General features: G+C 26.5%; 3 protein-coding genes across 4 annotated transcripts in view; 2 read left to right on the plus strand and 1 right to left on the minus strand.

Annotated features, from left to right (window-relative positions):
- LOC126906516 (disintegrin and metalloproteinase domain-containing protein 10) overlaps window positions 1-3,357 on the plus strand; it is a 49,572-nt gene extending 46,215 nt beyond the window's left edge. For both annotated transcript variants that reach the window (XM_050687064.1, XM_050687065.1), the window contains one exon: window positions 269-3,357. In XM_050687064.1, coding sequence (XP_050543021.1) covers window positions 269-1,369 — 1,101 coding nt within the window. In that variant the 3' untranslated portion in view covers window positions 1,370-3,357. The remainder of the gene's footprint in view (window positions 1-268) is intronic.
- A 5,638-nt stretch (window positions 3,358-8,995) lies between these two features.
- LOC126907667 (uncharacterized) lies at window positions 8,996-11,772 on the minus strand. Its single transcript, XM_050689107.1, has 2 exons — window positions 10,281-11,772; window positions 8,996-9,296 (listed from the first exon to the last, which is right to left on the minus strand). The coding sequence occupies exons 1-2, from the start codon at window positions 11,743-11,745 to the stop codon at window positions 9,058-9,060; spliced, it is 1,704 nt and encodes a 567-aa protein (XP_050545064.1). The 5' UTR covers window positions 11,746-11,772; the 3' UTR covers window positions 8,996-9,057.
- A 2,255-nt stretch (window positions 11,773-14,027) lies between these two features.
- On the plus strand, window positions 14,028-25,019 carry LOC126908253 (uncharacterized). The gene is made up of 8 exons (XM_050690166.1): window positions 14,028-14,162; window positions 14,900-15,106; window positions 17,654-17,840; window positions 18,190-18,325; window positions 19,784-20,018; window positions 21,847-22,065; window positions 24,649-24,754; window positions 24,817-25,019. The coding sequence occupies exons 1-8, from the start codon at window positions 14,028-14,030 to the stop codon at window positions 25,017-25,019; spliced, it is 1,428 nt and encodes a 475-aa protein (XP_050546123.1).
- The last annotated feature ends 337 nt before the right edge of the window (window positions 25,020-25,356 follow it).

Raw genomic sequence — 25,356 nt, forward strand, 5'->3', positions numbered from 1 at the left:
TTAGTCCTAATTTGATTTTATAGAATTAATATCAACTATTTCCTTTGTAATATTTTAATACTCACACGTGTAAACCTTTAGCATTTTTGTAACTATTCAACACTTTCTAACTTCCATTGTTACAAAGTCTTATATCAAGAAGTAGCAGAATTTATCATATTATTGATAGTATTGACTTTGGTAATTGCTAATTGCATCTTATAATATATTTATAGAAGTACTTTTTACATTATGCATCTTGTTAATTGAACATTTTTTTTTCTTTTAGGTATTAAGTACTCGTTTGTTTGGAAAGCGATCGGATCCAAAATTAAAATCGGTAACAATAATTCATAGTTCTACCACAGAAACTGTCCGTTTGCCTCCCGATGGAGACACTCAAAACGTGACAGTTCATCCGGCCGCTGTTCGGTCTAAGCTGCCGTTAAAAAAACGGGTGAGAGAAAAGCGTAACATAAACAACAACAATAGCCCAGCCAAGAAAAATCGGAAGAAATTGGTCAACGATGAGGAGTCTACTACACCGGAGACTTCATCGCCAAGAAATGTTAGTCAAGGTCAGAAGCTCAAAGACCGCAAATCTGCCAAAACAAAAAAGACTAAAGGAGTCATTAACTATAGTGCCACTCAAAACAATGCAATGGTCAACAAAAAATTGGCCGATGATGATCCGTTAGGTAAAGTTCGCAATTGGCTACTAAATTCTCATCACATTGAAGCGTTAGGTTCGCTAAGGAAGTCTAAGTCATCACCAGCAGGTTTCGCCAACCCACCGGAACAACCGAAACTGACGAAAGTGACTGCCCAACAAAAGCCAAAAGACAATCAAGTTAGTTTACAAGTAGTGTACAAACCGCCATTCAAATTCAGTGTTAAATTAAGCAAATCCAAACCCGATCTAGCCAAAGACAAACGACCCGACCGTACCAAGCAACGAGCTGCTCTGTTGATCCGGGCGAATCGTGCGCATGGTGGTGGTGCTACAAAGCACACAAAAAAGACTGCTAGACCTTCGCAAGAGGCTAAGAACTCAATTGCCCCGAGAGAAGAACCTATTTATGAAAATGCTTCTACCGATTTGCTTCGAATGTCGTCTACAGAACACGACGGGCACCAGCCAATATTTCCGGTAGCAGCTACGCCTCCAGATAAGAAACAACGAAAGTCGTTTGCTGGTGTAGACGTCAAACCAGACGAAATTAGATCGAAGAGAAATAGTGTTCCACAACAATTGCTACAAACCGGCTCATCGAGCAGCAGCAGTATTAACCATAATCTGATACACTTCCCATCAACTGACAACAAGGTGCAGCCGACCTACTCAAATGTAAACCAAAAGGTAGATGACCGGATAAAAGATAAGCCGTGATTATTAACGTGTACATCATTGATTGACAGATTTGAAATTATTTTTATTTTATTTTTTTTTAATTAAAAACCACACTATGTATTGTTTTACCATACATGATCTCATTTGACCGTCTTTATTTTTAACTAACTTTTACTTATTTTTATATATTTTTTTTACAAAGTACGTCTACTGCTACTTAAATTTTTACCCTTACAGTATTATCATAAAACAAGCCAATTGTTTTATTGCAAACCATTGTTTAATTTATGGATTTATTTTTTGTAAGTAATTTAAAAAAATATCATGTATAATCAAAGTAATTTTCATATTCAAAGACATCTTCATTTTAAGAGTATCTTTTGCATTCAATTAAAGAAAAAGAAAGTTGTTTCCCTCTATATACAATGATTACATATGCACTTGCCAAAGCTTATACATTTAATTTGTTACTATTATGAAGTTCTTCATTGATGTTTATTGAATGTCATTGTTTCTGTTGGAATAAATTCGATGCCTTATTATTTATTTATATTATATTACTTACTTCATTAATCACGTTTCGCGTTGTTTAATACCAAGCAATAATAGTATATTAACGGTAAACAATTATTTTATTGTCTTATGTTTGTGTGCATTTATTTAGATCTCTTGTTTTAATTAAGTTATATATTTTTATGAGTGCAATATTGTAAGTTTGTATAAGCTTATGCCTCATTTAATAGGAACAAACCTCGCCTTTTAATTGTATTTAATATTATTATAATTATAATTATTATTAAACATTTACTTAGCGTTTTATACTTGACATATTTTAAAGCTTAACGTTTTTAAAAGAAATAGTCGGTTCAGGTTAATAATCCAAATCCTGTTAAATTAAAATGTTTAAAATTACTCTTACATAAATGAAACTATGACTTTTCAATAAAATTTTACTTTTTTATGCATAAATAAATTGGTTAATCATATTCATAAATTTAAACTTTTAATGAGTAATCACGAAATAACATTAATTTAAAATTCAATTGCCAAAATTAATTGTGATATTCTATAAAACACATTTTTAATCATTGTAGATATTCATATTCTACATAAAATTAATTTCTAATATTATTATTATATTTTTATTAAAATAAATTGTTTAGCTTATTTTATAATTATTCTGTAAACCTATTACATAAACTCATAAAAAGGCTGTGTGTATAAAACTCTAATAAATGAGATATATGTTAGAGCTGTACTACTATATTTAGTTATTTTTGTTATCAATTTAACGATAATCATTACTCAAATATATCGCCGTCAATTATTGTAATAAAAAAACACCCTAGCTCAATATTTATTTAAATTACAAAGCTCATGTATAAAATCATAATTATTAAATAAAATATTTTATTTTAAATATGTAATTTTAATTCAATGCGGGTTTTAATTGTAATAAACAAAAAAAAAAAACTATTTTAAATGCTGATTTTTAAAGCATTCGTTGTTTAAAATAAGATTGCTTATATTATGTATATATTTTAAAACATGTCTAATTAACATCATACTTTGTAAGTATTTTATAAATGTAAAAATATTGCTGTGTTAACAAGTTTAGGTTTACAGTGTGTTATAATTAAAAGTATTTTAACTACAATAGTTATTTTCAGAAAATAAAATAATGTAATTTTTGGCTATTCTTCCTATTTAACTTACGTATTTAACACATTTATATTTATTTATTTATTAAAATCGTTTGTGCTATTGTGTAAATACGAAAAATGGTGATATTTAATTTGACCATGTGAGTTTAATTTTTAGATTTTTTTCTAAAATCAACTAGTTTTATTATTTACTTGAACCCCTTTGTGCAGTTTGTGATTTCGTTGTAATTACTGTAATAATTGTATTACTTTTTATTTAAAAATGTTAATTTAAGTGTTTCATACTAAACAAAATGTGATACCCTACTTAATATATGTATAAGAAGTCCAATAATTTAAGTTTGTCGACAATTCATTAAATGAATTATAAATAAAACAAAATTTTTGTGCTAATTATTTATTTCCACTATAGGTTTTCTACTTTTATTAATCAAGTCATTGATGTCAATGTTAGACGATAATATCGCAATAATTTTGATAGAAATTTAATTTATTACATAATATAATAATTTTTATACTAGTATAAAATTTCAATAGTTATAAATGCAATATATGATATAACATGATTATGGATATAATTTTGCGTTGCCTTTCATATCTTTTGGACTTGACTAACAAGCTATCAAAATCAACATAAATTGCAAATCGATGTATTTGTGTTTTGCCTCATGACTCGAACTTTAATTTAGTCCCCTCTTCAGGCATTACAAGTAAAAACCGTTTGTTTTTACCGCAATTATTTTTGTTCTTCTAGTGCCCTGTGACCATGTAGTTTATACTTTAGGTATTTTAATAAAGCCCGTGAAACACCGTTAAAAAAAATCCTTTTTGCCGTTTTCTTTGTCATTTGTTTTTACACCAATCAGTGATATAAATGAAATGACTGTCAATCGCATCATTTGATACAATTAACAAATCGATATGGTCTTTACGTTCTTCAGAACACATTTTCACCATATAAACTAAATGTTCAGGTTTATTATGTTTATCTTTCAATGTTAGTCCAAAAACATTAACTGAAGTATGCGGATTATTTTTTTTGAAAGTTTTTAAGTGTGAAATTAGTGTTGGAAATGCTAAACTGGCGAAATCGAAAGAGTTTTCTATAGACTTATAGTTCTGTCTTAAAATATGTTTATTACCAATAAAGCCCATTTAAAACATTGTTTATCAACATTTTGAAGGTTTATTACTGCATTTCTGTTTTTAATATCATATGGCAAATCAATGTAAGAAGATCGACCCAAATGCTGATATTTGTAAAACATAGTAAAAGATTGTCTATACTAGAAAACAAGAAATTACTATCCTTACTAGCGTAGTTTTCCAGTTCTTCTAATAATTTTGCACATGAAATATCCATAACATGACCGATATCGTCCTCATTTATTAACTCGACTGCCGACGTTATAAATCACCGATTTTCGTACTTTGTTTCATTATACTTGACGAGGTCTATAATAATATAATTGTGTTACTACTCTACTAATGTATTTCCTCTTATATATCAACTTACACTTTTTTATACTTATAACAAGAAAACATTTTTAAGACGTATAACTGATACTGCATTAATAATTTTACTCAACTAATAATCCGTCTTTCATTCAGAAAAATCATATATTTTTATGTGGTGGCCAGCAAAATACGAAAAACATATCCCCATATAATAGTCCTTTTCTTCACTACTTAATTGTTTATCTCTTAACCCTCATACCTATCATACCTACTGTACTAGCTTTAAATAACAAGGTATACTACATGATGTTCCATAAACCTCGGTATACTGTGAATATACCAAGATATACTATACAGTATGTAAATCTAACAAAACCCAACCATAGTATATGTATAGTATACATAAACCAATGTAGTTAAACATAATATGTATAGCGCAACGCTATATAGGAACGATTAACATCAATCTTTGACTGCTGTCCATACCCACGACTATGACATCATCCAACTATTAAAAGAAGAAAAACGGCCAGGTCTGTTTTGCAGGGTATACAGCTCAAACATTTTATATCTACTATTATTGTATTTGTAAAAATGGAGTGATTTATAATAAACTAAACACCTGCATAAATATTTAGCCTAGTATAGCTTAAAAATATATATGGTTATTTTTATTTTTGTATTAAAATAATATAAAAAACATCATGTATTGTGAAAATTTGGTTTAATAAATAGTCTTGAATAATATTAATTTTAATATATTAAACTGTGAAGAAAAATTTTATAAATAATTAATAATCATTGTTTTCCAATATATCTTATTGATAAATTTATTAACTAAATATAATATGATTACATTTTTATGATAATTGTTTTGATCAATAGAGACCATCGTAAATAAAAATTGTTGTCTTAAATAAATTTGAAATGTTCAACATTGTAATAATATTTTGCGTAACTTAATTTTAATGTTTTCTAATTACTTTTTGTTTGGTAGAGATCCCCTTTAGCAAAGACCTAGTGGACCAGTTGTCCCAAATACCGTTGATTATATTATATCGTGTAATAGCTGATCTTTAGCTCTCTATCTTTTCTCATCCCCTTGCCCACCCAGCACGACAATCAATGACCTCCGTGCCAATTATCATCCGTGTACAGTTTATCGCCGTTGGGTCAATTCGTTGAGTCATTCGTTTTATGTGTCATAAATTTATTTTAGCAAGAGCCGTCGCTTGAATAATAAATTGTTCAGCCATTGTTACGCCGTTATTCTTATTATTTGTATATTGCACCCTTGGCTTAAAGTTCTTATGCTCTTGCACGCCACCAGTGATTGGTCCCTGACCATAAATATATAACTTCATTGCTGTAGTCAAAATAAGGTGAAATTTAATAGTTATAATGAGTTGTATGGTAGGATAAGAACAAAGGAAGATGGAAAAGAGGTCTACAGGCTTACAAAAGTAAAAGAAATAAGGTCTAAAGATTATCACTATGTAAGGTGTATAAAAAGTGTTGATAATAGAGTACTATCAAGTGATGATGACGCGTAAAAAAGGTGGAAAGAGTACTTTAAAAAATTACTGAATGAGAAGTATCCAAAAGTGACATTAGAGGGAAATGTCGAAGGAGACATGAATGATGTGTGAAATAGATTTACTAGTTGTGTTAAGAATATTGCAAAGAAGATGGTTGGTGAGAGTAAGAGTAGAATAACAGGAAACAAGGAATCCTGGAAGCGGGATGAAAACGTTCAAAAAATCATAGAAAATAAGAATAAACAATTCAAAGTATGACAGAAAAGCAAAAGGAGGGAAGATTGGATGGAGTATAAACGCTTGTGCAAAGAAGCCAAGTGTGCAGTAAGTAAGGCGAAGTTAAAGAGGTATGATGAGTTGTATGATAGGCTAGGAACAAAGGAAGGCGAGAAAGAAATCTATAGATTTAAAAAAGTAAGAGACAGAAGTACTAAAGATTATCATTATATAAAGATTAGGGAAAAGAAGAAAAAGCTGTGTATGGTATTAAGAGATTTGGAGAATTTGTACGATAGAGTACCGAGAGAAATTTTAAAGTTGGCATTAATGTAATAAAGGATATATATGATGGCACTTGTATCAGGGTAAAAAATGTAGGAAGTGTAACAGAAGGTTTTAGGGTAAGAGAAGGAGTGCACCAAGGTTTTGCTTTAAGTCCTTACTTACTTTCTATAGCGATGTATAAAATTACTAGAGAAATACAAGTAGTGGTGCCGAGGTGCATGTTGTTTGCTGACGATATAGTATAGTTAATAAGAGAAAATTGGGAGGAAATTAATCAAAAGCTAGAGGTGTGGAGTTCAGCTTTTGAAGAAAAAAGTTTAAGAATAAGTAAGAGTAAGACAAAATATATACAGTACGAAACAAAAGAGAACACCGGGTAGGCGAAATGAGGAGTTCTGTGACAATAAACGAGGAAGTAATAGAAGATGTTGAAAGTTTTAAGTATATAGTATCAGTAGTGCAAAAGTACGGTGGTATTGACGAAGATGTAAGTCACAGGATTAAGTGTGATTGGTTGAAGTGAAAAAAAGCGTTTGTTGTGTTATGCGATAAAATAATTAAAAGATAAAAATCTAAAAGATAAAATCTATAAGTCTAGAGTACAGCTATGATGTATGGTTCAGAGTATTGGGCGGATGATAATAGAATAGAGTAGAGAATGAGTGTAGCAAAAATGAGGATGCTTAGATGAATAAGTGGAGTGACTAGAGAGAATAGGATAAGTAATAAACATATAAAAGGGAGTTTATCTGTAGCGTTAATTATAAGTAAGATGAGAGAAAATACACTTAGATGGTTTAGTCATGTTATGAGAAGAGAAGAATCGGAAGCTGTAAGAAGAGTAAGGACTTCAAATTTCAAATACTTCTTTTTTTCAAAAATTTTTTTTTTGGTAGTTCAATAAAAAAAATGTATTTATTTAAACCTAACTCAAAACTTTACGCCGTTGAAAAACAATATATTGTTCTTATATCAATTATAAATATATATAATTGATGTAAGAGAAATATATGATTTCTATTGAAATGTTTTATTACAATAAAAATGTAAAAAAATAGTGATTTTAATGGAATATTGAGCTTTCCAAATATGTTTACTAAAAATAGTAATTTTTTGATTTCATTTTAACCTTAAAAATATCATTTTTATAACTTTCATAAAATTGTCCAATTATGTCAATTTCAAACTTCCAAATTGAGCTAGAAAAAAATGTATGGTAAAAAGTTTAAACTTTTTTTATTATGAACTCTCATAGAAATCAACTTTAAAAAAATAGGTTAAAAATGACACTTTGCACAGATTATTTTAACATATTAAAAATCAAAATCAATAATGATTTGATAACAAGCTATATATGTAAATACTTGTTTTTTACTTAGTAATAATGATCTCAAAAAAAAAGATGATAGAAAAAATGTAATTGCAGATTTGAGATAAAGCACACAAAAATGGGTTTAGAATTTTCCATGATACGTTAATTTTTAAATTTTGAAACTCCAGAAGTGTTGTTAAAATTATATTTTCTTGTTTTTTCATATTTTTAATTATAAAAAATGCGATGTCTGGTAAAAAAAAAAAATATTTTTGTTTTCAATGACCTTCAAGAAGTCTATGATAAAAATTTCAAACATTTCTGAACTATAACCGCATATTAGATGATTTCACTTGGAATGAATCATGTAATAAACACGCAAAGTGTAATAATTTTCTATTTAAAATAACTTTTATAATAAAAAAAGTTGTTATCAGTCTTAATAATAATCTGTCATAATAATTAATTACAAAAGTAAAATATTGTAACTTTATAAAACTTAAAAGAAAAACATTATTTCAAAAAAATTAATTAGTACTGCAGTTGTAAATTTTAAGCTATCCTTTTAAAAAAATCTAAAATGTTCCAAAAATCATAATCTTGACAAAATCCTTTCAGACGTATCTTTGTATTTCTTCTTTTAGCAAAGAATTTGAGACTGACAGATACATCTATACTTGTCCCAACTAAGCCACGTCCACACTGCGTCCCACTACTCCACTGTGCAACTGATTATTCAATGAATCAAAACATTCCCAAATCTTTGGATAGTTATTCAAAACGAACGAAAATCCACTATGCCAACCTTCGCACAGAATTAGTGGTTCTTGAAATATTTTCGAAAATTTGTTTAAATGAAATGTTTTCACAATTCCATAATATAATATTAAAAATTGCAAGTTATTCCTTTTACGTTTACTAATACATTTAATATATGTATCTTCAAAATAATACGTCATTAAAATTAAAATATCTTCATTGTACATTTATATCCAGTGAAATGAAACCATATAAATATATATATATATTCATTGGTTGTTACAAAAAAATAACATACTTTTACAGTAATAAAGATGAAAAATTAGGAACGATAAATGAGGAATAACCTTATACATTAAAAAAATGGCATTTATATTGTGAAGTGTACTCAATAAAATTATACTCTATATATTTTCAATGAATAATTTATAATATATTTTAAATGTAATAATAATCTAAAAATGCATTTATAAATATAAAAATTTAATTAATTTATATGAACAATATGTAATCAGTCAAGTATTTAAAAAATAGATTACAATTGTTTAAATTGAATAAATCATAATTCTGTATATATTTCTCAGGATGATTTTGATGCCTTGTAATATTCTTGTTTCTATTTTCATAATCATTGGCTGAACTTTTTTCATTGACATCGTCGATTTGATTGACATTAAGATTGTTGAATTTATTATATAATGTGTAAATACCTTCATTTTGACATAATTCATCTAAAAATAAAAGATGATAGTTTTTATTTTGGTATAATACATTTTAAAGAAGATACAAAGTAAAATTTCTAAAATAATAATATGTACAATATAATAGCGTTTCAGAAATTAAAACTAATTTTTTTTTTAATATGGATATTTTAAATGATAACTACAAAACGGATATACTTTGAAAACTTTTTTGAAAAGTTAATGTAATGAAAAAAACATTAAGGTGAATTTTTTTGTAAATTATAATATTTAAGCGTGGAATACAAGGTGATTGATTAACTATGACTCACGCAATATCTTTAAAAGTATAAAAATATAATAGTATTCTATTTTCTATTATTTTCAATTATTATAGGTTGTACACCACTCTCCACTTTGTCTAAAGATTATAATAGCTCAAAAAGTATTAATACATTAGTAGTTATACACCTGTCAACATTTGATTTATATCATTATCCATCCATATAATACTAAAAAAATTATATGTTCCCATTTAACTTTCGAAAATTATACTTATGATTAATTTTTTCTTACAATAAACTAGATATTTACAATAGTTCATAAAAGTTAATTAAAATTTCAGCTATATATTTTTATAAAAAAAATCGTTATTTATCAACAAAATGGGTGTAATATTTTTAATAGATCACTTTGTATAAAACTACTTGAATATAATTTAATCACTAAAAGAATACTTATATACTAATAGTATTGTCAAAAAGGTATTAAAATATAATAAATTAACCATTATCGATTACATTTTAATTAAATTTATCATTAAATAATATTTATAATTATTATTATTTAAAGGTTATTAATATCTGATATTGAAAAATAATATTGAGCTAGTAATTATTTTAAAATATTATTATAAAATAGACATTTTTTGTTTCAGAAATGACATAATATTTTTTAATAATTTTTTTGCCCAAAAATTTTAATTTCCTGAAAATTTTTACACTGAGTTTTAAAATAATTAATAATAAAACATACCTGTAACATACGCACTAAAAATATACGTCAATTTTAAATCTAGTATGGGCTCAATTTTGAAAGTTTTTTTGATGACTTGAAAACATTTAAAATGATTTTTTAATTCTGATACTAGTTCTTCAGTTTGTTTCAGCTTCATAACCAATTCATTAAAGAGATTATTGACGATATCTTTTGTAAAGTACTTAGGTAGATCATATACGTAAATTTTGAGATTATTCAAAAATAATTTTAATGAGTTCATCAAATTAGCGGTTGATAAAATGAGTTCTGTATTATTATTATTAATAAAATGATAAAGACACTCAGAAGTTTTTGATAAAAATGTAAGAAAAACATGAGTTGGACCTCCACCAAAGAGATTTAAATCGACAAAATTTTGAAAACAAGCAATTATTATTTTACCAACAGAAATAACATTTTCATAGAATTTTAAAGATTCTTCTTCTACGCTATTAAAATTATAAACGTACATTGATCCACTAAGAATTTTTATAAAGATTCTTACGAGTAATGCAATAGGACGAAATGTTGATGCCATTATTAGTGAATGAAATACTTGTATATCTTTTCTATAAAATGTATATTTGACGAATCTAAATACGTCATAAAGAGTCAAATAACTTTTATCAGGACATTTTATAATGAGTGGTGCAAATCGAATCATATCCAAACCATTTATATTCTCTCCGTTTTTTAAAATTGAATATTGTTCAAGCCGAGAACTTATCATTAGATTTTTTTCGGAAATTTTGCAATTACTCATCATGAAGTCATAAAATAGTGAATTTTTTGGTAAAAAATCCCAATATTCAGATCTTAGAATAGCTTTATAAAAATAATAATACACTTTACTGTGTTTTAAACTTTTTACATTATCATCGGTATCATTTTGTTCTTTATTAGTTTGTAACAGTCGGTTTTTAAGTTTATTAGCAACATATTGAAAATTTTCAGGAGTATATTCTCTTAATTCGTTGTAATCTGGACAATAAATAAATATTTCGTCATTTATTACCTTTTCACACTGACTAGATATTATCAACTTAAAATTATCTATAAAAAAATCATGAATCATCGTGTATCCTTCTAATATACTTGAAGTTCGATCTGAAAAATCAAATATTCCGTCGTCATTTTTAGCATAAAAATCTACATATTCAGAAACATTATTTAAGTATAAATTGAGTGACATTAATTCTTTCGAGTAAACATTTTTATCAACTTCCCTTAACACATCTAACATTATTAATACGATTTCGCTATGAGTTTTTATTGCGTTTCCATATGTTCTTAAACTATGCACATCATATTTTTTTATGTTTTCACTAATTTCAGTTAAATATTGGTTATTATGATTAAAAAAATTTAGCATATACTTGATAAAATTGCACTGTAAATTATGAAAGTGTAACCCTAGCATTAAATTAATGTGCAATAAAAATATAAATTTTGTTAAAATCATTCTTTGTCTAATAAAACACTCAATAATAAAAACTGCTCAAGTATTTTTCTGTACTTTTACAATCTATTATATTTTTTATTATTTGCCATGTGATAAGTAGTGTTATATTTGTAAATTTATTTGCTTAAGTGTTTTTGCTTAATACATTTTGCATAAATTTATCATTTTTCAATCGTTTTAAATGTTTATTAGTGTTTTAATAAATTAAAATATATATATATATATATATATATACATACTGTTCCTCTTATCTTCTTCTCTACTAAAAGCCTTGCCTTGTCGTTGGTAATCTTGTTCTCCATTTTCACTGTTAAAAGTAAATGTTTTCATGTCTACGTATCGATTACAGTCAGCTTGTCTTATAATTTCTTCTATTCATGCTATCCTTAGTCAGTCTCTACCTTATTAAGTCTCAGTAGGTGACCACTTCTTACTTTTAATACTTTTATGTTACATTTCTATCCAGCTGATTTTCAACAATCTTCTCTGCAACATTTCCATGGCTTCCGAATTCTTCTTGTCTTGTCCGTTGATGGTCAATGTTTCACAGCTATGTAGTAGTACACTATATACATAGCATTGGGCAACATTTTTCTTCATACTTATATTAAATTTTTGTTTTTAAGCAGCTACCTTTTATGCATAAATTCTATTTAAGTGTAAATAAATATATATTTTATACTAACAATGCTGCTGGCTATTGATAGATCAAATTTTACGAAGGGCATGGACTACCGTGAGTGTATTCTGGTCCCAACTCACAGGGGATTACATAATTTATTATACCTGAACATGTTTAAAGTGTATAAGCTATACAGAGTGATTTGTTAATTGCATCTTATGAATTATCTTCGAAAGTCTTAGAGTTAATCATTATTATAAAATATTTAAAAAAATGAGGGCTACTTTTTTGTTACAATATAACTTTAAGCCTTTATAACTTATTAAAAATATTCTTAGACAATTTTTTTTTTTAATTTGTACGTTTTCCGGTGGTGGTGGATTTTCGACTACACTCCCCTGCCAAAAAATATTTAATTTAAATTTAATGATTTCACTTTTACACCGTTATTGCTTTTTAAGAAATGTACAACTAAGCAATTTTTTTATTTTAAAATACTGTACAAGAAGATTCCACTGTAACCGAGGTTACTGATTTCCATAAAAGCTCTATTACTCTAACTTACGTTGAATACAAAATTAAATTTATTTTGAATATTTTGCTTCCATTAAGTCGTGAAAAACGATTTTAAAATTTTAAATTAGCTGAAATTACCTTTTATACCTATCAATAATTATGATGTACGATTGCTGGTCAGTAATACATAAGTATTACAAGCTTAAAGTACGAGATATGAAATTATGGCTGGTGTCAATAACTTTTGCATTTTATTTGATTATATTATAGGAAATAGTTCAAAATTCGTGTGATTTTTATTTCTAGCAGATTGAATTCATTGTATAACTTCAATAAAAATTAGGGACTCCATCACTGCGGTCTTCCCTTATGAAAAGGAATTTTTTTTAATATAATTATAATAATAAAATTATTCATTTTATTCAGAGAATGATGTCGTGATATAAGTAGATGCAGAGGAATATTTTTTAAAAAATCTTCTTCTCTGAATTAAACTAGATTATTAGCTGTTCTCTAAGGTTAATTGGGATCCCAAGTATTTGGGATTAAGGCGAGGAAAAATAAGAAGATTAACCGTTTTCTAAGAGGAAAAGTGATAAGTCTAAAGATATTTTATAAGAAATATTTTAATTGGTTTATTTAACTTTTATTGGGTAAACTAATTAGATAGGAAGTTTCGGGGAAACAGCGTTGTTATAAATATTTAGTACATATTTTGCGATTTAATAACAATTTTAGATATAATGAAATAATTCATTACTATAATTTATAATAAATCAAAATATATGAGACTAAAATTATCAAAGATAATTTTTTTCAACATTATTATTTTAAGAGAAATCGAGTAGCAAGTATTAAAAGAGTTACTCTGTACATATAAAATTTAAATACTTTCTTTAAAATATAGGGAAGATCGAGGAGGTTTTTTTTAAATGTTTAAATATTTAAATAATTAATAAAGTATAAAATTTTGTCTATATATTTATATTTGGCCTGCAAATAACTGTCATGATTAAAAATGGTTTCTTTTTTAATTAGTCATTACTTATTGATATTTGTTGTCAAGGAAATATTAATACTGTTCATTTAACAAAATATAAAAAGTTTAAATATATTAAACCATTTATATTTATTAAAAGATAAAATGGTCATTTATTTAATCGCTGGCATACCAAATTCCGTTGATTTTGGTCACGCTAAACTGGTTGCTGAAAAGTTAAAAAACACATTACCATTTTTTTCATACAAAGTAGTTGTGAAACTTAAAGAAGAATATCAGGTAATCAAATATAAGAAATATTTTGATATTAAGAATATTTATTATGATATTTACAATTATTTTGTATACAACTATGATCGACTTGGTTTTTTCGTTAATAAAGTATAATTTGTCAAAATATGTACATTGGTGGTGTTACAACTAATCTTAGATAAGATTACTCCTAGTCAAATAATGATATTTTCCTGAATTTGTAAGAAATATATCTTCGTTTAAAATAATGAAACATGTTAATATTTCATTTTTATAAAAAAGCAGCTCAATTTTTTAGTGCTACACTAATTTAAATTAATAATGTTTTGTGACAGTGGCACCAAAGTTAAAAAAAGCTGGACAAGAGATTTAAAAAAGTTAGAAATGCAACCCACTCCTAAAAAAAAATTATATGATCATTTTATTAGTTCATTTTTAATTTTATTTCATGAGTTCAAATAATAAAAAAATTAAAAATTCAATAACAAATTTTAAAATGATGATACTTGTAATTAGATTAATCATAGAATAGTGTAAATATTATCATTTCTTAATGACCTTGTATATATTTATGTTAGTTAGTTTCTAAATGTCATAAAATTTACTTTGTTAACTATAAGTCTAGATGACGAGATGTTAGGAATACTTTATAAATAAAAAAATTTAAAAAAAAGATGATAAAATGAAATTTTGCTATTTGTTATAATATTAAATTTATTGTAATAAATATTAAATATCTCGTGTTTTTTTATGTTTTAATTTAGGATTGGTTGAATAACTTTTGTTTGAAACAAAAATGGGTAATAAGTTATGAAAATCCTTTCATTTGGAGACGTTTTGGTAATATCACAGGGCCATGTACTCCAATTGGTGGAATCAGTAATTTTTTTGAGATTCTTAATGAGTATTATAATGTGGACACGCGAATAAAAAGTCATTTAAAAAAACAAATTGCCTTGGATAATGTCGAGGTAATAACATTATAAATTAGAAAAAAACTCATGCAGTGGTAATCGCAAAAAAATTCTTCAGAGGGTAGAAGATTATAATTATCTGAACTAAGTAGACATCAACATTTTTGTAATCCTTAATTAATGAAAAATATACTACAATTCAATATTTTATATTTAGTATAAGATTACAAGGTAGTTTTAATGGCCTAACTCTTTGTTAACATTGATTTACATTTTACACATTGTTTAGAAAGTTAATCCCAAATATTTATATATGTAGTTCTAATACATACTAGTTTATATAACCACTTCCCTCAAAAAAAACGTCTTCTTCTTCCTCGCCATAATCCCAACTACTTGAGGTCGGCCACCTCTTATCCTAAACTTCCATTTGACACGATCTAACACATCTTCTACACTCACATCAGCTTTCATTATATTGCATTCAATAACATTTCTCCATCTCTTTTTTTAGACTTCATCTACTTCTTCTTCCTTCAACATTAATTTCTACAACTCTTCTTACGGCTTCCGATTCTTCTCTTCTCATAACATGACTAAACCATCTAAGTGTATTTTCTCTCATCTTACTTATAATTAACGCTACAGATAAACTCCCTTTTATATGTTTATTACTTATCCTATTCTCTCTAGTCACTCCACTTATTCATCTAAGCATCCTCATTTTTGCTACACTCATTCTCTACTCTATTCTATTATCATCCGCCCAATACTCTGAACCATACATCATAGCTGTACTCTAGACTTATAGATTTTATCTTTTAGATTTTTATCTTTTAATTATTTTATCGCATAACACAACAAACGCTTTTTTTCACTTCAACCAATCACACTTAATCCTGTGACTTACATCTTCGTCAATACCACCGTACTTTTGCACTACTGATACTATATACTTAAAACTTTCAACATCTTCTATTACTTCCTCGTTTATTGTCACAGAACTCCTCATTTCGCCTACCCGGTGTTCTCTTTTGTTTCGTACTGTATATATTTTGTCTTACTCTTACTTATTCTTAAACTTTTTTCTTCAAAAGCTGAACTCCACACCTCTAGCTTTTGATTAATTTCCTCCCAATTTTCTCTTATTAACTATACTATATCGTCAGCAAACAACATGCACCTCGGCACCACTACTTGTATTTCTCTAGTAATTTTATACATCGCTATAGAAAGTAAGTAAGGACTTAAAGCAAAACCTTGGTGCACTCCTTCTCTTACCCTAAAACCTTCTGTTACACTTCCTACATTTTTTACCCTGATACAAGTGCCATCATATATATCCTTTATTACATTAATGCCAACTTTAAAATTTCTCTCGGTACTCTATCGTACAAATTCTCCAAATCTCTTAATACCATACACAGCTTTTTCTTCTTTTCCCTAATCTTTATATAATGATAATCTTTAGTACTTCTGTCTCTTACTTTTTTAAATCTATAGATTTCTTTCTCGCCTTCCTTTGTTCCTAGCCTATCATACAACTCATCATACCTCTTTAACTTCGCCTTACTTACTGCACACTTGGCTTCTTTGCACAAGCGTTTATACTCCATCCAATCTTCCCTCCTTTTGCTTTTCTGTCATACTTTGAATTGTTTATTCTTATTTTCTATGATTTTTTGAACGTTTTCATCCCACTTCCAGGATTCCTTGTTTCCTGTTATTCTACTCTTACTCACACCAACCATCTCCTTTGCAATATTCTTAACACAACTAATAAATCTATTTCACACATCATTTATGTCGCCTTCTACATTTCCCTCAAAAAAACGTGTTAATTATATATAGATTCAAAATATAATATTTTAATTATCCAATATTAGTAAATGGGACTAGTTCCTTTTTTTAACGTCTTTTAGTTCAATAAAATATTTTAGCTCTAGCATTTATAATAAATAAACTACTCTTGAGTTTGCAATGGACATCTTTAAATAAAACTTAATATATTTAAAATATTGCAATTTCATACACATATGTTTATCCATAAATTCAGAGGAAAATTAATGGTCTTTTAGATTATAGTCTACTCAGAACTAATAGCATAAAAAAATGTAATCAATCCATAACAACAATCCAATAAAAATGTTTTTTTTGAAGAATATTATAATTTCAATTTCAATGGTTACTTTATAAAAAAAAAAACTACTGCAATTCAAGAATTTCAGAATAAACATCTTGCCGAGAAAAATAAAAATATCATACATAACTTATATTGCTATTCAAAGGGGGCTAATTATTCATAAAAAAAGATTTGTACTACTCTCTTCAGTTAAAATAAATATTTATTTTTTTTACGAAACTAAATTTATATTCTTCTCTCTTAGTTACACCCTTAGTGTTACTAATTTTTAATTTTTCCTCATCCCAATCCGAAATTTTGTTGAAAATACACCTTTACATAAATTTATAAAGTTACTTTTTCATATATGATGATATATCTAGGAGTAAGGTAATAATATCTGATTTAAAAATACCAGATAGATTTTAAATGTCATCTAAATCAATATAGTGATTAAAGAATAAGATTTATCTTATTTTTAGAGAATTACTTTTAAATCGGCACAACAAAATCAAGAAAAACTGTATCAACCGACCAGAGTATGTATAACTGGTGCAACGTATCCATCAACTAGTTTTTTAACTTCTGAACTTTTGCAACTTAAATCGATACAAACAAAAGGTGGAATCGTAGTACATTTACATAATAAGGATATAAAAAAGTATAGTGGTAATTCATTTATTTTAGACTAAAAACATACATTTTTAAAATAAACCAAAAATTTAATGCGATTAATATTTTAATTGTAACGTAATATTAACATTTCAAAATATTATATAAATATATATTTGTATCATTATAGTATATTTTCGTTTAATGAAAATTTTCTGAAAAACAAAAATTGTTTTTCTGAAGTTATATAAGTAAATAATTGAGAAACCTAGTGTACGCATCATGATTACATCGCTCTACCATTCAAAAATTAGACTTAAGATAAAGCTTTTATTAGATTATAAAAATTTACAGTTTTCCATAAAATTGAAACAAAATATCAATTAATTTAATTTGATTTTTATAGATTTGATGAAAATAAAAATGGAACTAAGGAATATTGAAGGTAATATACGAGGTCACAATGGAATCATAGTCGTTAATAGTATTGAAGAAGGATTAATAAACTGTGATTTACTGATCGTAATGGGCAGCATCAAGAGGTTTAAATTTTTATAAGAATTTAAAAAAAATAAAAAAATACCACTGTTTACTATAATAGTAACAGACAAACACAATTAAACAAATCATAATAAAAAGTTTAATTTTTTTTATGTAATATGAACTACCCCAAATTTTTTCAAATGTCTCCTTGTAGAAAATTATTTTAAGAAACTACTGTTCATAATTATTTTGATTTCCACAATTACCAACCTTACGCTCTTTCTCTACGTTTTCAATTCGTGGATTGGTCCATCTTCTATTCTTTTCTGTTATTCGCTTTCCTTTTTATTTCTACATATGAGTTGCATCCTTGGTCCTTCTATAATTAGTTTTAGAAATCCTTCGTGACGCATTATGTGGCCTATCTATTAATTTGGTTTTCTTATTATATTATTTAATAATAACTTTCCTTCTGTTATTCTTTCCAGTACCTCTACATTGGTTACTCTTTCCACACAACTTATTCTTAACATTCTTCTATAGCACCACATTCCAAACGATTTTAACTTTTTTTGTTCTTGTATTGATATTGTCCAGATTTCACATCCATAAAGGACTACACTCCATACATATGTTTTCAATAAATTATTTCTTTTTTTTAGGCTAATGTTTCTTGATGCAAGTAGATTTTTCTTGTTGTTAAAGACTATTTTATCTTGACGGATGCGTTTTATTGTTTCACTCCTATTTCTCCCATCATTGCTGATTGTGCTCGCCAGGTATGCAAATTCATCTACTTGTTTTACAGCTTGATTTCCTCGTAGTTTTATCTGTACTTTGGTTTTATTCTCTCTTCCATAGACGAGTTTTTTTGATTTTTGTACGTTTATTTTCATATACAAATCTCTAATGAATATTTCATTTATAGTTTTAATCAGTTAATCTAAATATTCCTTATTTTCAGCAACATGACATGGCTATGTCATCGGCGAAGCGTAACATGCTTATTTTCTGGTCGTTGATCTTTATCCCTAGATTAGTATATTCTTTTATCTTATCTATTACTTCTTTAATATATGCGTTGAATATGATTGGAAATAGCATGCATCCTTGTCTAACTCCTTTATTTATTTTTTCTTCTTCTACTTTACTTGAATTTTACAACAGCTACCTCATCTTTATATCATTTATACAGCAATTTTCCATCTGCGTACTTTATTCCCATTCTTGTTATCATGTTAAACATTAAGTCCAAATCATATTATTAAATTCTTTTTCGATATCCACAAAAGCCATGAAGAGAGAGAGAGAATTAATAATCTTACAAATTCTTAAAATTCTTGTTATAGGTCAATTAACATATTAGTTAGGAACATTTTTTCGAAAAACTAAAAGTATTTCGGTTCCTAGCCTTACTTTTAACGATACAAAAGTACATTACAGTACTTTTGTATGTTAAACGATAAATAAATTGAATAAATTTTTAAAATAAATTTTTTTTTCATATTTTGAAATAGAAAAGAAAAAGAAAGCTTTAAATCCTGGACTAAGCGAAATTATGATGATATGATGTTTTTATCTTGTATATTAAATTTACATTGTCCAAAAATGTGCAAAATTTTACTAATGGGAATGGATTTATTATGTTTCAATCTAAACGTATTAGCTGAACATTCTGAAAAAGTATACTTGTATAATTTTGTAGGAGTAACAGCTCACTTTGGAATGGAGACACTGTCAAGTATTTCACGGGTACTAGTCACTCTAATAGTGGCGTAAAATATTGAATAATTTTTTTCAGCAAAATAAAAAAGGTGCTGCTAGGTCTTATAGCTTAAATACTAAATTTATCCTCTATAAAAACTATCCTTTATTAGATTTCAGTTTCTATTTAAAAAATAATTTGAGCCGGAAAATTAGACAAATAATATTTTACATATTATTTTAAGCTATACATTTTTAAATCATATGAGTGTAGGATCTTGTGTCCTCAACTTTACCACATCTAATACTGTTACGAAATAACGGTATTTTGCGATTTCAAAATTTTGTCAGGTCACAATCTATATTATAGTAAATTGTATTGAATGGCATTAAATCTATATCATATATCGTATTAAAAAATACAAGTTTTCTTAAGCATTTTCAATAGTTATGTTGAAAAAGTTCAAATTATTTTAGCGTATTTTAATTTTTTAACCTCTCGGTATAAGAGTAAATAATAAGTATAAAAAAAACGATATTGAATGAAAGAGGTCACAAATTATAAAGTTAAAAATATAAAACCGAGAATTTTAATACGAAAATAGCATGTTTTAAAACTATGGCTGCCATTAAAAAAAAAAATAATTTTTAGAATAAATTTTTTTTTACTTGTAACATATAACATGTAATATGTAACATAAACTTTAATTTTAAGTATGTTTAATATGATTGATATGATATAGATTGATAAATTACTTCTAATGAAAAAATTCTATTCTTGAGTAAAAAATCACTGTTTTTCATATTTATAATATTTTACCTCATTTTTTTTTCAATTATTAGCGCCGAAACTTTAAGTTAAACAGTAGAGGATAAGTTTAGTGTCCCCGATTTTTTAAAAATAGCACCCCTAAATAAGATTAACAATAGTTAATTAAAAATATTTTTAGGCAAATTTTTTGCATGAAACTCTCTATGCTATATAATTTAAGTGATTTAGCGTCAAAAAGGAGGTAAAAAGTATGTGTTATATATCATAACATTTAACATAACAGTTTTTAAATTTGTTATATGAAACAATCATTGTGTGATGGTCGCTGTTTAACCTATAGTATAGGTCCTATACTATTCCTACTTTGTTATACACACACATGCATAAGAGCATAACAGTAAGGTCGATCTATGAATAGTTAAGAACGGCGGCGGCAGTGGCCGTTATTTAACTTTAACGTACTGCAAATTAGAACGAAGGATATTATTACAACGTATGTTTTTTTGAAAAACGGTAATGACGTACACAACATAGGGCGGCTCAGTTATTACACTAAGATCTCATTAACCCTCTCCGCTATACAGAAGTAAATATTGGTAAGGTTCTCCATTATACCTACTGATTTGAAGAAAGCCAGAATACCATTACCCCTACCACTAGACTACAAGTTTGTATACGTGATGCTTACGCGAGAAACAACCCGCCATTTTAAATATACCTTTAGCAATGCCTTTCTTCCCTTCCATTAACTTGCGCAGTATTTAAACAATGTTGCGCATGCATATGTAGACCTAAACTTACATTATGTTTCAATATAACCGTGGGTCCCTTTTACTTAAGTGAGCTTACTTATGTTTACAGGGGGTCCCAATCTATATCGAGACCTCTTTAACCTTAGGTTGGTTAATGATGGGGACCATTTTAATAAGCTTTATTTTATAAAAGCCCATGCTATTTTAAATGTATTAACGCCTATTTTACTTTTTCTTTAAAATAGACAATGTCCCTTACCTCCCTTTTGCCTCTAAATCCCCTAAATTACCCTACTCTGTGACCTTACTATGCACAATTTGACTGAATGTTTATTTTATTTTTTTCAACTAGGCGACTAATATACCAATTTCAGAGTTGCATTGTCCTCCTGTTTGGGGTTTTATTGGGTACAGTAAGTATATTGATTATAACCATATAATGTATCACACAGATGTACAAAGCAATTTAAACCCGAAAAACAAACCACAATCGAAATTTGAATATTATAAAACACATAAATTTTTGGGAAGTATCATGAATTCTATACAATTTACTTATGACTCAAATGAAGTATGTATAGCTCATCAAAAAAATTATTCTCCTTTTAATATAACATAACAAAAATAAATTTTATTGTGTTATTATTATTTTAATTTTTGTTACTTAGTGTTAAAAATTTCCGAAAATTAATCAAAAAAAGTTTTGAGAAATTTCTGAAAAGTTGAAAATTTTTAATTAAGTTCTTTTTATTATTAATTATCTCTAATATAAATTTTAAATATATGTGAGCTATTGTCATAGAGTGAAAAAATATTACCAGATAAAATAATTATTTATAATTTATTAATTATCTATTATAAAATAAATTTGATGTTTTGTTTAAAATTACATAACTTATGTAATAACTTCTATTAAAAAAAAAAATTGCTCTAATAAAATAAATATTATGAATATGTTAAAGCTTTTATAGATAGTTATATTATATGAAATGTGTAGAGATGTATCCACGTCTTCAGTTTTGGGCTGACGTTTCGGACTCGTTGCATAATCTACCATTGGTTCTATAATTACAGGTTTTGTAATTGTAACTATACTGTAGGCTTGACATGTTTGTTTTTATATCAATAGATAACTAATAACGTCGATATTGATTACCTATTGTTTTTGGCATTTTTTTTTTTTTTGGTTGTTGTTGAAAATAGCAAAGCAACAGGAAGGCTATTAGCTCTTCCTTTTAAATAAAGTTTTTTTTCACATTAATGTTATACAGAATGTTCAGTAAATAAGGAAACAGATCAATTTTTATAAACAATAAGAACACTAGAAATCCATTTCCTTACTTACTGAACACTCTATATATATTTAACATATCAGAAAATTACTGGTGTAGAAAAAGAAGAGCTAAATACCAATGCTATAAACAAAAACAAGTATCAAACGAAAATAACAAACTAACCGTTGTTTTCAACAACAAAAATAACAACAGATAATCAATATCGACGTTATCAGTTATCAGTCGATATAAAAACAAACTGTAAACATGCCAACCTTACAGCATAGTTACAATCACAAAGCTATAACTATTAAACCAATGATAGATTCTGCAACGAGTCCGATACGTCAGCCCAAAACTAATGATGTGACACATCTGCAAACATTTCAAATAAAAAAATATTATGTTATTACAATTTATAAGAATAATAATTCAAAATATAAATAAAAACAAATTAATTTTAGCCAGACTGTTCCTAATTCTAAACTTATAGAATATTTAAATACTAATTTACTTTCTGATATTAAAGATTCCTAGTCATCATTACTACAAAATGATATTGAGGAATCTTGAATGTCAGAAGATATTTCTGCATCACCTTGTACATTATTTTGTTAAGTATAATAAATAATAAAGTAAAATAAATTTTGTATTTTGATAAGTAAATATCATCAATTGGAATATAAAAACTTGGACAAATAGCTTTAAAAAATGTTTGCCAAATAATATTTTCTAATAATGACGGTGGAATGCCTGATCTATACATTACTTTTAATGAAATAGTTTTAAGTTTTTCCTAAAAAAGCACATTAAATTGAATTAAAGATTTTCTTTGTTTTAACTGCTCTCTAAGTTCTACAGGACATATTTTATATTTTACATAAACTCCAGTGAACTCTTATTCGTATATCTAATAATTTAAAAAAAATTAAACAACTTACACGCAATTCATATTTGTGAAAGACTATATGTATAATGTGTGATACTCAATAAACTTAATGAACCACTAATTATAAATAAATGTTTTAATTATATTTAGCGCTAAATATTCTTATCACCTGTTTTTTTATAAATATGTGAATTATGGATCAGTATGAGATCATCAATTTAGTATCTTATATTAGCTAATACGATAAAATCTTAGTTTTTGTTAGTTAAGATCATGAATCAAAGTATTAAATTCGTAGTTCATATTTAAAACCCCATACTAAGTTACAATTTTATATATTTTGTTATTCAACTACTTTATCTGTCCTGTGTTTGTATATTATAATAAATGATCATTATTACGACTAGTTATTATAACAAATTATTATAAAAAAAAACACTTTTTTATAATAATTTTATTAAATTTTAAAGCAAAAATATTTTCAACTTACACTATAATTACAATTATATAGATAGTGGTCAGAGTGGAGGGAAGCCTCTAGTTTCATTGTACTCCATTATTATTTTTGGTTAATAAAATAATAGTTGTAAAAAATATAATAATGTGGGTCAATTTTAATTATCTTATTTCAAATAGAACACTATAATTAAAACAAATTATAAAACCTACCATAATATTGTAAATTAATTTTAGGTAATTGAACAAATATAATTTTAAAATTACAAAATTATAATTTATTTTTATTAGTATAAAAACAATAAGCTTATTGTACATTCTACTATATTAAGGGGAATGTATTATTTCGGGCAAAATAAAAGAAGGGATAAAAAATGTAAATTAAAAAAATTATAGGAGCCACTCCTACATATCACCCTTCACTTCAATCACTGTGTATATAAAATTATACTATATATTTTATTAAATTTTATTTTCATTAGAAAATTAAAAAAAAATTATAAAAATTGTTTAGGAATTAAAAAAGTGTAATGACTGTTCATTGAAAATATTACCTGAAATTCGTGCAACAGTCACTATTATATCAGAATGGTTTGGAAATAAGAGTAATAAATCTCTATGCGCAGCAATTTTTTCTGATGGTCTAGATTCGTCATAGTATTTTTTAAATTTATAGACAGTAAATTATATTTTATATTGTTAGGTACGTTCAACTTGCCATTTGGAATATTTATGTCACAACCAGTTGTTTTAGAGGATGGAGAATGGAAACCATATAACGAGTTTCCAGCACCAACAAATGAAGTTTTTATATCTGATAAAGTAATGGATTTGTTAAATGATTATAATCTTGGTAAAAGATTTACTGTCAATTGGAGAGAATCTACAGAAAAATTACTTGAATAATTTTATTTAAATAATTAAACAGCTATTAGCGAATAAATTTTTCCTACTTAGATAACATATACATATTTTTTTAATATTCTACCAGTCAGTGGTGAACTAGGTTGCAGCAAAAATTGTCTATAGGCTGCTATACAGAGTGATTGATTAACTATGCCTCACTATGCCAAAATTTTTTAGGCATAGTTAATCAATCACTCTATACATATCTGTGTTTACTCTATATAACATAAAATGTTATTAATTTTTATTTTAGCTTCGATGCGAAGCTGAGAAGGTATTGGTTTTACTATGATGTGTTTTTTTTTTTTTTTTTTTTTTTTTTTTTTTTTTTTTTTTT

Source organism: Daktulosphaira vitifoliae, unplaced genomic scaffold (genome assembly GCF_025091365.1).
Source record: "Daktulosphaira vitifoliae isolate Bord-2020 unplaced genomic scaffold, ASM2509136v1 Scaffold_5, whole genome shotgun sequence".
Lineage (NCBI taxonomy): Eukaryota > Metazoa > Arthropoda > Insecta > Hemiptera > Phylloxeridae > Daktulosphaira > Daktulosphaira vitifoliae.

Excerpts from the sequence above, each read along its gene's own strand:
- LOC126908253 (XM_050690166.1), top strand. The coding sequence starts at position 14,028 with ATGGTCATTTATTTAATCGCTGGCATACCAAATTCCGTTGATTTTGGT. Across the intron at positions 15,107-17,653 it reads TTGCCTTGGATAATGTCGAG|AGAATTACTTTTAAATCGGC; the intron begins GTAATAACATTA and ends TCTTATTTTTAG. Across the intron at positions 20,019-21,846 it reads CACTGTCAAGTATTTCACGG|GCGACTAATATACCAATTTC; the intron begins GTACTAGTCACT and ends TTTTTCAACTAG.
- LOC126907667 (XM_050689107.1), bottom strand. The coding sequence starts at position 11,745 with ATGATTTTAACAAAATTTATATTTTTATTGCACATTAATTTAATGCTA. Across the intron at positions 9,297-10,280 it reads TTTTAGTGCGTATGTTACAG|ATGAATTATGTCAAAATGAA; the intron begins GTATGTTTTATT and ends TTTTATTTTTAG.